Below are 18,828 nucleotides of genomic sequence, written 5' to 3' on the forward strand. Positions count from 1 at the left end.
CTCTGAAACCTACTTCCCTTGACCCTATCCTGATCCCTCCCCACCCTTAAAGCCTCAGCCCATCCTTAGTCCAGATCCCTTCAGCTCCATTCTCAATGGGCCTGCTAGCAGTCTCAATAGCATCCCCTATTCAGTTCTGCCATGCTGGGATGACTAGAGATGCTGGTGAATCAGATTGGCCAGCAGCTCTCAAGGGTGCGACTTCCTTCCATTGAAGGATGGAAGTCCCACTCTCACCCGCTGTGTATGCAGCCTTTTTTATGATGGTTGCTTTGGAACTGTAGCATATCCTCCCCCCCCACCTCATAAAATTCTGCCCAATGAGCGTGAGATACTCTCTAATGGCAATTTTCTTATCGTTTCACATTATTGTGTAAACTAACTGTGTGAACTAATTTAACATTATGTGTAACCTATTGTCTTCAAGCCTTTTAGGAAATCTTGTTGAACATACCATGCTTTAAACCATGGGTGTGATTTTCCCACCACATTCTGCCTGGCGCCAATCCTGTTACATTGGGTGCAGAGGGGAAAAGGCCAAAAATGGGTTTTGCACCGAGCGCCGACCCCACGCAATGCACCAGACCCATTATGCCCAATGCGATATTGATCACACGCAAGCTGGGCATGATCCAGATCAGCATATTTAAATGAGTAATTAAACTCATTTAAATATGATGTGGAGATGCCGGCGTTGGACTGGGGTGGGCACAGTAAGAAGTCTTCCAACACCAGGTTAAAGTCCAACAGGTTTGTTTCGAATCACTAGCTTTTGGAGCGCAGCTTCTTCATCAGGTCCCACCTGAGGAAGGAGCAGCGCTCCAAAAGCTGGTGATTCGTACCAAACCTGTCGGACTTTAACCTGGTGTTGGAAGACTTCTTACTGTCATTTAAATATGCACAGTTTCCCGGTTACCATTATTCACCGGCCCCATCGGCGAGACCTCATAGCGCCGCAAATTAGTACTGGTCTCAAGAAACAGAAACCAGCCGTGATGGCCATGGTCTCGGAGGCCATTGGAGCCCCCAGGTGGATTGGCACCTGAGTATTGCCAACCTGGTTGCACTGCAGGAGTGCCAGGTTGGCACTGTCAAGGGGCTGGGCCTGAGGGGGCAATGCCCATGAAAGGGGGGGTGAGTTGAGGTGCAGGTATAAAGGGGGGATTTGAAAGGTGGGAAGGAGAAGGGAGACCTGAAAGAGGGTGACTGAAAGGTTGGGGGGGGGGGGCCTTAAAGGTAGGTGGGCCCTCAGTCCCAAGGCCGAGGAAAATGGATGGGTGTGAGTCCTGATCACCCACATGCCTGGGTGGTGGTGGGGGGGGGGGGGGGGGGGGTGGCGGTGGCGGTGGGGGTAGCAACATCCTTTTAGTGATAGGGGGATAGGGGGAGATTGCTCTTCTGGGGGCGAGGGTTGGAGTGTTGCCCTTGTCTGGAGGGGGTCGTGATGTCTGTGAGTGGGGGCTTTAGGGGACCTTCACCCTCATTTTGAGATCTGGGCAACCTTTAAAAAAGGCGGCCCAATCTCTGAGGAGCCGGTTTTGCCATCGTCTTTAGTTCCCCACTGCAGAAAAAAAAAATCTAGGGGCGCGATATACTGGCCTCGTTGTGCCCGACTTGGTGATGCGACGAAGCCAATGAATCTTGCGAGGCCCTGCGATCTGGAGCTCGCCCGAATCACCGAAAACTAGTACAACGAGTATGTAGGTACAGCAGGTAATAAGGAAGACAAATGGAATTCTGGCCTTTACAGCTAAAGTAATAGAGTATAAATGTAGGGAAGCATTGTTGCAACTGTATATGGCGTTGGTCAGACCGCACCTGGAGTACTGTGTACAGTTTTGGTTCCCTTACTTGAGGAGGGATCTATTTGCATTAGAGGCAGTTCAGAGGATGTTCACAAGATTGATTCCAGAGATAAAGGCCGTGATTCTCCCCCAAATGGCAGGAGGGCCGTACCGGCGCCAAAGAGTGGCGTGAACCACTCCGGCGCAGGCCGCCCGGAACACAGAACATAGAACATTACAGCACAGTACAGGCCCTTCGGCCCTCGATGTTGCGCCGACCTGTGAAACCACTCTAAAGCCCATCTACACTATTCCCTTATCATCCATATGTCTATCCAATGACCATTTGAATGCCCTTAGTGTTGGTTGCGGAATCCTCCGCAACCGGCGCCGAAGGGCCTCTGTGGGCCGGCGCGTGTTGGTGCATGCGCAGGAGCGCCAGCATGTTCCCAGAACCGCTGGCGTGATTCTTGCGCATGGGCAGGAGGTTTCTTCTCTGCGCCGGCCACGGCGTAGCTTTACACAGGCCAGCGTGGAGGGAAAGAGTGCCCCCACGGCACAGGCCCGCCCGCAGATCGGTGGGCCCCGATCGCGAGCCAGGCCACTGTGGGGGCCCCCCTCGGGGCTAGATCCCCCTGCGCCCCCCTGAGGACTCCGCAGGCCACCCTCAGAGCCAGGTCCCGCTGGTACGGACCTGGTCTAATCCATGCCGGCGGGACTGGCCAAAAACGGGGGGCCGCTCGGCCCATCGTGGACCGGAGAATCGCCGGGGGGGGGGCCACTGTCATCGGCCTGCGACCGGCACAGCGCAATCCCCGCCCCCACCAAAAAGACGGCGCTGGAGAATTCGGCAGCCGGCGTCGGAGCGGCGGGGTGGGATTCACACCATCCCCCAGCGATTCTCAGACCCGGCGGGGGAGTCGGAGAATCCTTCCCAAAGGGTTTGTCTTATGAAGAGAGATTGAGCAGTCTAGGCTCATACACTCTCAAGTTTAGAAGAATGAGGGGAGACTTAATTGAAGTATACAAGATGATAGAAGGTATGGAAGTAGATGTTGAGCGGATGCCTCCTCTTGTGGGGCAATCTAGAATAAGAGGTCATAGTTTTATGATAAGGGGTAGCAGATTTGAAACAGATGAATAGAAATTTCTTCTCTCAGAGAGTCGTGAATCTGTGCTTCTAGTTCCTAGCTTCTAGCGCAAACTCCTGCTCTTAGTTCTTATGTTCTAAAACCTTTTCTGTTAAAAAGTGGTTAAAAGATCTCAAAATGTGGCAATTGCTAAATAATTATATTTTCAGGTGCTGTGGCCAGTACTGAGGTCAAACAGAAACTTCAGGAGTTCCTGTTGAGCAAATCAGCAAAAGAGTCTCCATCAAGTGGACAGAACCATTCCTTCCCTCAACATCCCAAGCACTGGTATAGGTAAGTCTCACCTCCCTACTTATCTTTGAATTAAAACTGTTCCTTTGATTACAACATTCAAAAATCAGATTATATATGTAAAGATTCAGAAAGGTGTTGGCATGCACGTCCACTGTTTCTTAATTATTATTTTCTTACTCTTTATTTAAGGAGGCTTAATATGGGTGAAAATGAGATTTTGGTCTCACTGGATGAGTCGCTGTGAGGTTCAAAAGGTTATTTTAATGAAACGAAAGATAAATATCCACAGTATAGTAGAGTTTTCAACATCCCAAGGCAAAGCAAGAAAGAATTTGAGCATTATTACATTTCTCAGGATGTCCCAAAATGATTCACATACAGTGAATTACTTTGCAGTAATATGTAGTTGAACGTAGCAGTTATTCTGAACATAGCAAATTCCAACAAACTAATACCATAGAATCATAGAACGTACAATGCAGAAGCAGGCCATTCGGCCCATTGAGTCTGCACTGCCCTTGGAAAGTGCATCCTACTAAAGCCCACGCCTCCACCCTATCCCCGTAACCCAGTAACCCCACCTAACATTATGGACACTAAGGGGTAATTCAGCACAGCCATCCACCTAACCTGCACATCTTTGGACTGTGGGAGGAAACCCATGCAGACACAGGGAGAAAGTGCAAACTCTACACAGAGAGTCACCTGAGGCCGGAATTGAACACTCGTCCCTGGAGCTGTGAGGCAGCAGTGCTAACCACAGTACCATTTTTGCTCAACATTCACCAAAGTAAATGTTGAGTGAATCTGCTTCAGGTAGCAATTGAGGGGTGTTCACGTGGAACTCCCTGTTCTTTGAGTAGTCCTCTGGGATCTTTCATCACTGTTCAAACAGACATCTCGCAAAGCAACATCCTTCAGTATTGTACTGAGATGACATTGGGTATAATTTTAATTCACAAATTTCTGATTAAAAAGTAAGAGTGCTGATAATAGCACCAGGATGGCATCTATTCCCTAATCCAATTTTTAAAATTCATTCATGGGATGTGGCCGTTACTGGCTGGGCCAATATTTATCACCTATCCTTAATTGCCCTTGAATTGAGTGGCTTGATAGGGCATTTCAGTGGGCAAGACTAGTGTAGCCCTAGTTCTACTAGATTCATTGTTGCCATAATAAAAAATAAATATCCCTTACTTTACCAGTAACCAAAAAGAATATGACAGGCTAAGCATCATAATGATTTGTGTATTACCTTCTTTGTTTGATTCAGCCAATGGTTTACCTTTGAAGTTCACTTAATTTTGCTCCAGCCACTTTGTGCACTGGATATTCTCGTTGTTTGCTTGATCTAATAATTTGTCTTTTGTGATGTTGGCTTGAACATCTCATTTGAAAGAAAGCAGGATAAATCTTAACCTACGAAACATGTGGGTTGGGGTTGGTGAAATGTTAAAAGTTTGAAAACCTCAAGCTTGATCCACCCAATTCTAGATTTAAAAGAGGCAGGACAAAAGGCCTCAGGAAACCTAATTGCAGGAGGGAGGCTAGGGCCTCTTTGGGGAGACGATAAGTACTTCCGCGTCATCTTTGTCGTGTTGGGTGTTCCGATACACAAACGAACCAACACGGTTGTAGATGGTACAACTCTGTTTTATTGTTCTGTACAATAATAACTATTAACTTCTGGCTGTGGTTCGTACTTCACCAGTTAACCTGTGGACCCAGCCCTAGCACTATCTTAGAGAGGCACTCAGCACATGGTCTATGTCTGAGTGGCACGCTGTGAGCTCTGTGCTCTGAGCTATCTCCTGGTAGAATGAGCGGGAACTGTGGTGTTCCCTGTTATATAATGCGTGTGCTCTCACTGGTGATTGGTTGTGATGTTGCGTGTGTGTTGATTGGTCCGTCGACCTGTCCATCAGTGTGTGTGTGTGTTTTATTGCACCATGATATGTTAATGTGGATATCAAGACATCCCCCCTTTTCACAAGGATATGTGCCTACATGCTAATAAATATTGGTGTGTACTGAGGGCATCTGAGTATGTGTGCGCAATATTTGCAACATGTACATGAGACTAAACTATATACAGAGGAAGGTGTCAGGTGCAACATAGCAACGAGGTTGTACCACAAACAAAACAAGTGCAATCATCAAATATCGAAAGAGAACTCCTGGAACGACAAAAAAGAGAAACACGTTAACATTGTTGCACAACAATTCAGTGAGTCCAATGTGCAAACAGGCTCATAAGTCCAGCCTAGTAGGTGGGCGACGAATTCGGGTGGACCACCTCAAGGGTGGGTCAGGATCCACCGGCTGAGGAATGGGCCTGGCTACGGGCGATAGAGGAATAGGCAGAGTGGCAGGAAGCTCCACAAAGTCGACATCAGGGACACCAGGAGGGCGTGGCACCGGTGCATGATCACGTAGCGAGCGCGGAAGCAGCCGAAGGGCCCGCCAATTACGCCGGCGAATGGAGCCATCAGGCATGCAAACCAGGAACGAGCGGGGAGCCAAGCGGCGGAGAACCTCGGCAGTTGCCGACCAGCCACCCTCTGGTAGGTGTATGCGGACGTTGTCTCCAGGCGCCCGGGCAGGAAGATCAGTTGCCCGAGTGTCATGTGCCACCTTCTGCTGAGCACGCTGCTGCGCATCCTTTGCAGTACTGGAGCATGGTCGGGTTTAGGAACATGAATGGACGGCACAGTGGCCCTGAGGGTGTGACCCATCAACAGCTGGGCTGGTGAGAGGCCTGTGGACAGTGGGGCTGAGCGAGAGGCCAGCAGGGCTAAACAGAAGTCAGATCCAGCATCAGCAGCCTTGCAGAGGAGCCGCTTCACGATATGGACGCCCTTTTCCGCCCTGCCATTTGACTGAGGATGCAGAGGGCTGGACGTCACGTGTGTGAAGCCATACGAAGCGGCAAAAGAAGACCATTCTTGGCTCGCAAAACAGGGCACGTTGTCAGACATGATGGTGAGCGGAATGCCATGGCGAGCGAAGATTTCTTTACATGCTCTGATTACAGCTGATGATGTCAAGTCGTGCAGGCGTATGACCTCCGGATAATTGGAAAAATAGTCAATTAGGATGACGTAGTCCCTGCTGAGCGCATGAAAAAGGTTCTCACCCACCTTTGCCCAGGGGGACGTTACCAACTCATGGGGCTGAAGCGTCTCAGGGGGCTGTGCCGGCTGAAACCTTTGTTAGGTGGGGCAGTTGAGCACCATGTTGGCGATGTCGTTGTTGATGCCCGGCCAGTACACAGCTTCTCGGGCCCTCCGCCTGCACTTTTCAACCCCAAGATGGCCTTCGTGCAATTGTTCGAGGACAGGCCTGTGCATGCTGTGTGGGATCACAATCCGGTCCAACTTTAGGAGGACACCATCAATGACGGCCAAGTCGTCCCGGACATTGTAGAATTGTGGGCACTGCCCCTTGAGCCACCCTACCGTCATGTGGCGCATCACACGTTGTAGAAGGGGGTCAGCCGCAGTCTCACGGCAAATGTGGGCCAGACGTGCATCAGTAGCTGGCAGATTGGCCGATGTGAAGGCCACATGTGCGTCGACCTGACAGACGAACCCCCCTGATTCGGGCGGTGTGCTCACTGCTCTGGACAGGGCATCCGGGATGATGATGTTCTTTCCCGGGGTGTAGACCAGTTGGAAGTCGTACCTCCGGAGCTTGAGCAGAATGCGCTGGAGGCGAGGGGTCATCTCATTGAGGTCCTTTTGTATGATGCCGACCAGGGGGCGATGGTCGGTCTCCACAGTGAACTGAGGGAGACAATACACATAGTCGTGGAATTTATCTATGCCGGTTAACAAACCCAGGCACTCCTTCTCAATCTGCGCATAGCACTGTTCTGTGGGGGTCATGGCCCGCGAGGCATAGGCGACCGGGGCCCCTGATGCAGTGTCGTCCCGTTGCAGGAGTACCACCCCAATGCCGGACTGGCTGGCATCAGTCGAGATTTTTGTATCTCGAGTAGTGTCGAAGAACGCCAATACCGGGGCGGTGGCGAGCTTGATCTTGAGCTCCTCCCATTCCTTCTGGTGTGCGGGCAGCCACTGGAATTCCGTTGTCTTCTTGACCAGGTGGCGAAGAGCCGTTGTGTGGGAGGCAAGGTTGGGAATAAACTTCCCCAGGAAGTTGACCATCCCGAGAAAGCGTAGCACTACCTTATTGTCTGCCGGCTGCGGCATGGCTGCAATAGCTGTCACTTTGTCTGCATCCGGACGCACCCCTGACCAGGATATGTGTTCGCCCAGAAACTTTAGCTCAGTTTGGCCAAAAGAACACTTGGCTCGGTTGAGGCGCAGGCCGTGTTCTCGTATCCGAGCAAAGGCGCGCTGGAGACGACTGATGTGCTCCCGTGGTGTAGTGGACCAGATGATGACATCGTCAACATAGACGCGCACCCCTTCGATGCCCTCCATCATCTGTTCCATGATTCGATGAAACACCTCGGATGCCGAGATGATGCCAAATGGCACCCTATTGTAGCAGTATCTGCCAAAGGGAGTGTTGAAAGTACACAGCTTCCTGCTGTAAAATAGAAAAGGTTTATTCAACACTGAAGGAGAAAGACATGGACCTTTATCTTAAAATGCAAGAGCAGAACATCAAGCCACATCAGCCTTTGGACTGATCCAGCTGAATCTGCCAAAAGCCCTTTGAGGCATCAAGCTTGGTAAAAAATTTAGCCCGGGCCATTTCGTTCGTGATTTCTTCCCGTTTGGGTATGGGGTAGTGTTCCCTCATGATGTTATTGTTCAGGTCTTTCGGGTTGATGCAGATCTGGAGTTCGCCAGAGGGCATTTTTACGCACACCATGGAGCTGACCCATGGCGTTGGCTCCGTGACCCGGGAAAGCACTCCTTGGTCCTGCAGATCCTGCAGCTGCTGCTTGAGGCGGTCCTTGAGTGGTGCTGGGACTCTACGAGGTGCGTGAATGACCGGTGTGGCGTCCGGTTTGAGCCGTATTCTGTAAGTGTAGGGCAGTGTGCCTATGCCCTCGAATACCTGTTGGTTGTGGGCGAGGAGCGAGTGGAGCTGTGCCCTAAAGTCTGCATCCGGGAAATCGGATGTGCCTTCTGGAGACAGAGTGTGTACCCGCTGAACGAGGTGGAGGATCTTGCACGCCTGTGCGCCTACCAGAGAGTCCTTCGAGGATCCAACTATCTCAAAAGACAGTGTGGCTGTGTATGAATTGTGTGTAATCTCGAGCTGGCAAGACCCCATGGCCGGGATAACATTACCGTTGTAATCGACCAACTGACAGCGGGATGGCCGAATCGGTGGTCTGACCTTCAAGGTGTAGAAGGCTGACCATGCAATGAGATTGGCGGTGGCACCAGTGTCTAAACGGAATGTGATTGGTGATCGGTTGACCGTTAGGGTGGCACACCATTCATCGCCTGGATTAACGCTGTGCACTGGCATCGGCTGGTGGGTCCTACTTAGGGACATCCGATTTCTGTCCATTACCGCAACGCGGAAGGCTTCACGGTCGTCGGTATCACCGGTCTGTACGTCGTCAGGGTATGACTCGGTGTATGGAGGCTGAATGGCCCGCACGTCCCTGCGAGGCTGGCGGAATTGCGGAGCGTTGGCAGGTTGAGCTGCTCGACAGCAGGCAGCGTATGTGGCCCATCTTGCCACAGCGGAGGCATTGTCGAGTTTTGGCTGGACATTGCCGCTTTAAGTGTGTGGATCCACAGTTGCCGCACGTGGTGACGTCATGGCGTTCGTTGCGCCACCGCGCATGCGCAGTTCGGTCCTGCGTAGAGCGTGCCTGCGTGTCCCGTCCCTCTGCGCCGACGTCCCCTCTTTTGCCGCATACAAGCGCGAGAGGCCTCGGAAAGCGCGCGAAATGGCCGCCCTCGTCCAGGCCACGGGCCATGAGGAACTGAATCGACTGGACCCGCTCGGCCTCGTAGGACCCCTGCCGTGCCGATTCGGCCTGCCTGGAATTGGGAGTACCGGCTGGTCGCGTTTTCGTGGATAACGCTGGTTTCGATGGCGGTGGCTAGGGTGAGGCTCTTTATTTTGAGGAGCTGCTGGCGTAGGGTATCCGAGGTGACCCCAAAAACTATCTGGTCCCGGATCATGGAATCGGAGGTGGCCTTATAGCCACAGGACTGCGCTAGGATGCGGAGGTGTGTCAAAAAGGATTGAAAAGGCTCATCCTTACCCTGCATGCGCTGCTGGAAGAGGTACCTCTCGAAGCTCTCATTCACTTTGACGCTGAAGTGTTGCTCAAGTTTTAGAAGGACCGTCTTGTACTTCGTCTTGTCCTCGCCTTCCACGAATGCCAGGGAGATGTAGATGTGGATGGCGTGTTGCCCTGCCGTGGAGAGGAGGAGGGCGATCTTCCTGGTGTCCGATGCATTCTCCCTGTCTGTGGTTTCTCGGAAGAGCTGGAAGCACTGTTTAAACAGCTTCCAGATGACGCCGAGATTTCCAGCGATTTGGAGCGGCCGCGGCGGGCTGATGGTGTCCATGGCGCAGGATGGCGGATCTCTGAAGATGTGCAGGTAGGTCTCACAGTTGCTGGCGAGTTTCCAGCCCTGGTATCATGTCGTGTTGGGTGTTCCGATATACAAACGTACCAACACGGTTGTAGATGGTACAACTCTGTTTTATTATTCTGTATAATAACAACTGTTAACTTCTGGCTGTGGTTCGTACTTCACCAGTTAACCTGTGGACCCAGCCCTAGCACTATCTTAGAGAGGCACTCAGCACATGCTGTTTGTCTGAGTGGCACGCTGTGAGCTCTGTGCTCTGAGCTATCTCCTGGTAGAATGAGCGGGAACTGTGGTGTTCCCTGTTATATAATGCGTGTGCTCTCACTGGTGATTGGTTGTGATGTTGCGTGTGTGTTGATTGGTCCATCGACCTGTCCATCAATGGGTGTGTGTGATTGCACCATGATATGTTAATATGGATATCATGACAGTCTTCCACAACCCCCCCCCCGACAACATTGTAGTCAATGTAAGATCATCAGTCAAGCTCATAATATAGCTGATTTACACTTGCTAAAAGTGATATCCATTCATACACAGGGACCCGTTGTTCGCAAACAAAAACAATATGTTCAAACATTGTGCCTTGTTTGAATTACCCAGAAGCGTTGGAGCCTATAGTTTTGTATTGCTAAGCTAATCAGAGTCAACTTGCCTCTCAATCAGACGCCTTTTTCTCCTGCAGTATAAATTGTTGTGATTGTTTGAAATTTGGCATTCTTGCATTTGACCCGAAGTGTGCAAGATGAAAAGCTGGGCAGGATTTTCCGTTGCCCAATGCCAATATCGTAATCGGCGATCGGGCGGAGAATCCATTCTGATGCCGAAATTGGGGGACAGCGCCTGTTTTCAGATGCTCCTCCCCCTCCAAAACTACGTCATCGGGGAGTACGCCGCACACCATTGGGACCACCTCAGGACATCACCTGACGCCCTCCCTCTCAATCCCGCGTGGCGGCTGCGGTCTGTGTCCTGCGCCACCACAGTCGAGGGGGGGAGCCATTCCGCTGGCCGGGGGGGCTTTGGCGAGGGCTGAGGGGTTTGGTGGGGGTGGTCCGAGGGTGGCGAGGGGTGGGGGGGTACAGGGCGGCACTGTCGGGCAGGTCGGGTCCACGCGTGACCAGTGCCAGGTTATACGGCGCGACCGCTGCAGGTCGTCGCCCTGTGCATGCGCGGCCATGGACCCGGCCATTTTCTGGCCGTTTTTGGCATGGGAGCCAGGAGTTTTACCCTGCGCTGCTGCTAGCCCCTCACCGGTCCCGGAATCGGTAAGGGTTCGGTACCGATTTTGCTGTAGTAAAATGCCACTGTTTCCATGCTGCTGTTGGCACTTAGCCGCAAAGAGAATCCAGCCCACTGTCTCTTGTTGCAGATGTATTCAAGTTCCTGAAGAATGTAAGCAGAAGGTAGAATATTTATTTTCACACAGGGACTACTAAAATGTGGAATAATTTACCAAGTGGCTGTGGACACAAATCAATGTAAAGTATAGGGAAATAATAATGGAATGTAAGTAGAGTAGATTACTTCACTTGAGCTAGCATTGACACAAGTCTGTGCTGAATGTTTCTCTTCTCTGCTGTGATTTCAGCACCACTTTATGTGATGCCAAACCCACCAACCCTGAACCAGTCAGTGATTTTGGACAGGAGAATTTTGACAGAATGATCGGAATGCCAAAAGAAATTGGTTGCAGATTGAGTAGAAAGTTCGACTGAGAACTTTTCAAAATTGGAAAAGGGTTGCAATTAATTTTCAATTTGGCCACCATCTGTTTAATCGAGTTGGAATGTTAAAAATTATGATAGAGGCAGAAGAAACTCAGAGAAAATAGATAATAGGAATCTTGAACAGATCTGATTCAGGATAATCCATCCAGTCGAAAATAAATATGAATGAATCACATAGTAAAGCTCTCTTAAATTAGATGCAATGCAGACCATCTGCAAAATGTAGCAATTTTACTGCATAGTCTGTATAACGGTTGTGTTAATTCACTACTCTTTGTTCCTGTGCCAGGGTGGCCCACCATGCTTCGCTGGATCAGAGTTCACCACCACAGAGTGGAACCTCTCCGTCATATAAGCAGTCATTACCGGGAGTTAATGACACAAAGGATGATTTCCCCTTGCGTAAAACTGGTGAGTCAAGATCCATGTTAACCCCATGAGCAATGGAAACCTTTTGGACCTGCAATGACTTGATAAGATTGAGCCATTTGATTTTGAATCAAGATAATAGTATATTCACAGGTTGTCTCTATTTGTATTAAGAAATTGTATCCATGCATTTTATTGAATACATGGGGTAAAGTCTTTTGTGACTTTTTTTATATTTAACTTTGTTCTTTACTGTCAACTTTTACTTTAAGTGTGAGTTTGCCTTTTAGTAGACAATGTTTTGTACCAGGAATAGGGAATGATGGAAACTCTCAGCAGGCCTGGCAGCATTTGTGAACTGGACAGACAAAATGTTTCGGGTAGGCACCCTTTTTCTGAAGAAGGATCCATACCCAAAGCATTTGACCTCTCCTATCCTCTGTTGCCAGCTGATCTGCTGAGTGTTTCTGATGGTCTCTGTTTGAGTTCCTGATTTCCTCTGGCTATTGTATTTTGTTTTTGACTTGTAGAACGTCAAGGATGATTGTATTCCACTGGATTGTCACACAATTCTATCAGTTCTAAAAGGATATCCTAGTCTCTCACTGGTCCTTCACAATTGCAGTGTATTTTTAAGAATATTTTATGCTTTAGACCTGGTGATGAAAAGGCAACCTGGAAGTGATATTTTGTATACAATTCCCGTTGTGTGACATCAGGGATAAATTAGTGCTCCAAGCGCGAAATCACGATACCAGGGGCGAGATTCTCCGACCCCCCGCCGGTTGCCGAATTCTCCACCACCGGATATTCGGCGGGGGCAGGAATCGCGCCGCGCCGGTTGGCAGGCCCCCCCCCCCCCGCGATTCTCCGGCCCGGATGGGCCCAAGTCCCGCCGCTAAAATGCCTGTCCTGCCGGCGTAAATTAAACCACCTACCTTACCGGTGGGACAAGGCGGCGCAGGTGGGCTCCGGGGTCCTGGGGGGAGCGCGGGGCGATCTGGCCCCGGGGGGTGCCCCCACGGTGGCCTGGCCTGCGATCGGGGCCCACCGATCCGCGGGCGGGCCTGAGCCGTGGGGGCACTCTTTCACTTCCGCCTTCGCCACGGTTTCCACCATGGCGGAGGCGGAAGAGATTCCCTCCACTGCGCATGCGCGGGAATGCCGTCAGCGGCCGCTAACGCTCCCGCGCATGCGCCGCCCAGAGATGTAATTTCCGCGCCAGCTGGCGGGGCACCAAAGGCCTTTTCCGCCAGCTGGCGGGGCGGAAATTCGTCCGGCTCAGGCCTAGCCCCTTAAGGTTGGGGCTCGGCCCCCAAAGATGCGGAGCATTCCGCACCTTTGGGGCAGCGCGATGCCTGACTGATTTGCGCCATTTTGGGCGCCAGTCAGCGGATATCGCGCCGGTACTAGAGAAGTTCGCCCATGATGTCTCACGAGTGAAAGTTCTATTAAAAATGATTGCCTATAACTAACATCCGGCACAGCAGCAAATACAAGTAACTCCCTTTATAGCATTGAAGGATAATGGGGCAGTTCAGTTTCATAGAATCTCTGCAGTGCAGAAGGAGGCCATTCGGCCCATCAGATCTGCACCAACCCTTGGAAAGAGCACCCTACCTCGGCTCATGCCCCACCCTATCCCCATAACACAGTAACCCCATCTAACCTTTTGTCACTTCGGTGCAATTTATCATGGCCAATCCACCCAACCTGCACATCTTTGGACTGTGGGAGGAAACCGGAGCACCCGGAGGAAACCCACGCAGACACTGGAAGAAAGTGCAAATTCTACACAGACAGTCATCGAGGCCGGTATTGATCCTGCGTCTCTGGCGCTGTGAGGCAGCAGTGCTAAACACTCTGCACCATGCCACATAACGTCTTTAACATGAGTTCACATTTTCTCTGATCATATTCATCCCAAGTTCTTGAGCCCCAATACAGCACTCTTAAGTCACTTTTTAATATCAAAAGTACACCATTGATTTCATGGCTCCCCCAGTGGCTCTACATGGTGCGATTCCCAGCCATTTAAGGTAGGAGTATTTCAGGTTAAATCTCTACATGCCATTAGCTGATCTTAGACTGGAAACTTTGGATCAGCCACAGTTCCATCTTTTGATCATTACGCAAAGACAGTACAGGAGAATGCATTTACAGTTTTGCTCCAAGTCATCCACAGAGATTGCTGCAGGTTAAAGACTGGACTTTGGCTGTGATGGATCCTATTGTTACTGAACTAGAATTGCACACTTGGCACAAGGGTCTGAATTTTACACAAACCCCCCCTCCCCCATTGGTAATTTGGTAGGTGAGCATTACAATTGGGCACAATGCCATGGGCCCAATTAATGGCCATTTAAGGGCTTCTACCAACTCTTCCCAGAATCGTTCCTGCATTGGGAAGAGGCCAATGCTGAGTATGAAGCCTGAAGTATGAAGTATGAAGGCGGCACGGTAGCACAGTGGTTAGCACTGTTACTTCACAGCTCCAGGGTCCAAGGTTCGATTCCCGGCTTGGATCACTGTCTGTGCGGAGTCTGCACGTTCTCCCCGTGTCTGCGTGGGTCCCACAAGTCCTGAAAGATATGCTTTTAGATGAATTGGACATTCTGAATTCTCCCTCCGTGTACCCGAATGGGCGTCAGAATGTGGCGACGAGGGGCTTTTCACAGTAACTTCATTGCAGTGTTAATATAAGCCTACTTCTGACAATAAAGATTATAAAAATGTCTTCTCCAGCACCACCCCAGCATTTATCACCCCTCCCCCAAGGCCTGTCCAACCTGGCTCTCTCCTCGCCCCCAAGTTAGGGCCTGCAAGCCTAGCCCCAGAGGTACCATGCCCCTAGCTCCCCCCAACACTTACCTTTGCACCTGATTCCAATGACAATCTCCATTGGGGACTGAATGCAGCCCAACAGTGAAAAGTGCTCCTGGTCGCACTGATGGGAAGAAAGAACTGTTGGCCATTTGTTTGGCTGGCAGCGCTCAGATTTGAGGCAGCACGGTCGCATGGTGGTTAGCACAATTGCTTCACAGCTCCGTGGTCCCAGGTTCGATTCCCGGCTTAGGTCACTGTCTGTGCGGAGTCTGCACGTTCTCCCCGTGTGGGCGTGGGTTTCCTCTGGGTGCTCCGGTTTCCGAAAATTGCCCCTAATGTTGGGTGGGGTTACTGGGTTATGGGCATAGGGTGGAGGTGTGGGCTTGGGTAGGGTGCTCTTTCAAAGAGCCGGTGCAGACTCGACGGGGCGAATGGCCTCCTTCTGCACTGTAAATTCTATGATTCTAATGAGGAATGGGGAAAGTAAAGATCAAGTAAAGATCAACGCTGCCTCAAACTAACGTTAGCACACTGACTGTGAAATGGCTGTCGGACAAGTTGGCAGAATGGCCGTGGGCTTGCTGCTGACAGGGATGGAAGCGGTGGATCCCAGCCCAGCATAAAATCCTGGCCATGATACAAAAAACAAGCCTCCTACAACTATTGTAATAAAACTGCAGCTAAGGAAGTAGGGCAGGATATTCTCCGATCCTGTGTAGGAGAATCGGCGGGGGGGGGGGCGGGGGAGGAGCGAATTCCGCCACGCTGCTCTGGCGCCGGGCCGCCAATTCTCCGGCGACTGGAGAATAGATGCCAATGGCGCCGGCGTGGTTGCTGCGCCGCCGGTCGGGGGCCGCCGAATGCACCCTCTCCCCCCCCCCCCCCCGGCGATTCTCCGCGCTCGACGGGCCGAGTCCCACCCATCGTTTGCGTATGGTCCTCCCCGGCAGGACCTCGGCGTTCTGGTTGCGGGGGCGTCCTGGTGGGGAGGGGGGGGGGGGGGAAGGACCTGACTCCGGAGGGCCTCCACGCTGGCCAGGCCCGCGATCGGGGGCTACCGATGGTCGGGCGGACTAATTCCGGGGTGGCCTATGTTCCTCCGCGGCGGGCCCCTGTAGGTCTCTGCCATATTACGTGGTGGCTGGCATGGAGACAGCAACGCATGCACGGACCCGCGGCGGCCGTGTTGGGGCCCGCATCGGCAGCTGGAGCTGCGTTAAGCGCTCCAGTGCCGTGCTGGCCCCCTGTAGGTTGGGGGATCGCTGCTCCTAGCAGCCAGATGATGCCGCCATAAAACACTCCGACGTTTACGATGGTGTCAACACTCTGCCGCTAAAACAGAGAATCTCGCCCGTAATATTTCCTTCCACATTACCTGCTTTAGACCTTTATATATAGCAATAATCTTTAGATGTACTGAAGAAGTTTGACTGATCACTCTGGTTTTTAAAGTGATCTAATAAAGTTAGGGACAGTTTTATAAGATAAACTATAACCTCATCCTCCTTTGGGAGTTGATTAGCATGTGATAACAGCTAATGGGGTCATTTTGACTTTGATAATGGCAATGAAAATCAGGACAGATGTGTAACAGCAGCAGAATCAATATTGCCTATTTTGCATCATCATCCAAAGTTAAATTACTCCCAAAAAGTGCTGTCGTGATTCTCTCATAAGCATTTAAAAATTAAATGTAAAAGGTGAGGTATAGACCTTTTCAAAATAATTTAAATTTAATAGCTCCATGTCAAATCTCTCAAGACAGCTGAATGTGTTTCACAAACAATAAATTGCTGTGAAAAATGTGGCAGGTTTTTTTACACACAACAACCTTGTAATTAGCAATGAGGTTAATGGCCAGTTAATCTCTTTGTTTTTGATGCTAATGCTTTGTTTTTAATGATGGCCTGGATTCTCCACTGCCTGCCCGCTGCCGGTAGCAGTGTCCCTGAGGTGGGGGAGAATCGAGAAATCGGGATCGACGCTGGGTGTTGGTGGGCGCTGATCCGAACGCGATGCTCTGGTCCACGTTGGCGGCGAGATCGAGGTTCACGACGACGTGCCAGCAGGAGGTTGTAAATTAATGCAAATAGCTCTTAATGACCCATTTAGTGGGCCCGAACTCTATTCTCCGGCCCTCCATGATTCTCAAAACTCCTGGGCAAGGATTACTACAGGTCTCAACAAACTGTGAGCCTGGTGTAGTGGACCTAACGGTGGGCCAAGGCTGTAGCTCCTTAAGGGAGTTACCCCCAAACTCCATCCGAGAGTCACACTCTCCATTCCACAAGCACTATCTACCCCCCCCCGACTCTATCAGATCCCCCCCCCCCGCCCCGACTAGAAAAACTCCAAATAGGGAGACCCCCCCAGGGACGTCTTTAATAGGGTGACACCACCAAAGACCCTCTTAAAAGGGACCCCCGGGATTCGCTAACCCCCACAGAGACTCCCCTAACTAGTTGGACCTCCACAGAACGCCCTAAATAAAAGAACCCCCCCACATAGACCCCCAACTAATGGTACCTCTCCCACAGAGACCCCCTAACTAATGGGTCCCCCCACAGAGACACCCAAACTAACGAGGCCCGCACAGAGAGACTCCCTATTTAAAGGGACCCCCTGCAGAGAACCCCACTAAAGGGACCACCGACAGGGACCCCCTGACTAAAGGGATGACGTCCCCCCACAGAGCCCTTGCTGCTCACAGACCCCCCTCCCCCCAGAAAAGAGACCATTGTCTGGAAACTAAAGAGCATTCCAGGAAGGGGAAGTTCAACATTTTTTAACTGTAATACTTACCTGGAAGTTCCACGTGCCCATTTCTGGAAGGAGAACAGCTGTGACCTGTGTTTAAACCCCTCAGATCCATTAGCTGCAAGCCATTCATCCATTTCTAGTAGTGGGCTGTGATTGACAGCTTCCACAAAGCACCTGCAGCTTCAAATCATTCATCTCTCTCCATGGATTAGTGACTCTAAGTGCTGAAACCTCAATGTTGATATATCAACCACATCAAAGAGAGGTAAGCAAAGAGAGGCAATCACACCCTTGAGTGATTGAAATACACTTAGTGATTGGCTGGCCGGGACTTTGCTATTGGCAGCCCGATAGCGAGATTCCCTCGAGAATCCCTTGTATTCCTCACCATGCATAAATTTGCATGGCGAGGGATACAGAATTGCTTCCCGCTTTACACTTCCGGGGGAACATAAATTGGCAACAATTCTTCCCCAGTGGGAAAACCTAACCTCCCAAATGGAGAATCTCGCCCCAGTCCCTTTGATACCAGGCCATTCTATAAATAATAATCTGTATTGTCACAAGTAGGCTTACATTAACATTGTAATGAAGTTACTGTGAAAAACCCCTGGTCGGCACATTCCGGCGCCTGTTCGGATACGCTGAGGGAGAATTCAGAATGTCCAAATTATCTTATAGCTTGAGGGAGGAAACCCACACTGGCACGGGAGACTGTGCAGACTCTGCAAAGACAGTAATCCAAACGGGAATCAAACCTGGGACCCTGGCGCTGTGAAGCCATAGTGCTAACCACTATGCTATCATCACCATTAATGCACCAGAGTGTCCACTCAATTTCTTGTGCTCAGATCCTGCTGACGTGAGCATGCAATTAAGCTAAGCTGAGGTGGTGCTATAACGAGCTTTCTAGGATTAATGATAGGATAATTATACATCTTAATGATGTAGGTAAAGGTTCTCACTTGCTGTGACTGGATTTTGGAACTAATTGGGATTGAGACAAATAATATTCTGACCATTAAAATGGCCTGGACATTATGGGCTGGATTCTCTGCCCTGCCGCGCACATTTCTGTCTCGAACCACTGGAGGGATTCTCAGTTACGCCGGCCGATCAATGGGGTTTCCCATTGGGGGCAGTCCCCAGCCGTTGGGGAAACCCCTGGGCTCCGGCAAAATGGAGCATCCCGCCGGCGGAGAATCCGCCCCATGCGCTGCGCATGCCTTGATTTCAGCAATATGGGGCGAAATTCTCCGGAAACGGCGCGATGTCCGCCGACTGGCGCCCAAAGTGGCGCCAATCAGACGGGCATTGCGCCGCCCCAAAGGTGCGGAATGCTCTGCATCTTTGGGGGCCGCGCCGCAACATTGAGGGGCTAGGCCGACGCCGGAGGAATTTCCGCCCCGCCAGCTGGCGGAAACATCCT

General features: G+C 51.0%; 1 protein-coding gene across 2 annotated transcripts in view; it reads left to right on the plus strand.

Moving 5' to 3' along the window:
- The window catches only part of LOC140425184 (histone deacetylase 9-like), a 1,432,561-nt gene that overhangs the window by 763,375 nt on the left and 650,358 nt on the right, over positions 1-18,828 (plus strand). For both annotated transcript variants that reach the window (XM_072509184.1, XM_072509182.1), the window contains exons 7-8: positions 3,085-3,208; positions 11,734-11,855. In XM_072509184.1, coding sequence (XP_072365285.1) covers positions 3,085-3,208; positions 11,734-11,855 — 246 coding nt within the window. The remainder of the gene's footprint in view (positions 1-3,084; positions 3,209-11,733; positions 11,856-18,828) is intronic.

The sequence above is a fragment of the Scyliorhinus torazame genome, chromosome 6, assembly GCF_047496885.1.
Source record: "Scyliorhinus torazame isolate Kashiwa2021f chromosome 6, sScyTor2.1, whole genome shotgun sequence".
Lineage (NCBI taxonomy): Eukaryota > Metazoa > Chordata > Chondrichthyes > Carcharhiniformes > Scyliorhinidae > Scyliorhinus > Scyliorhinus torazame.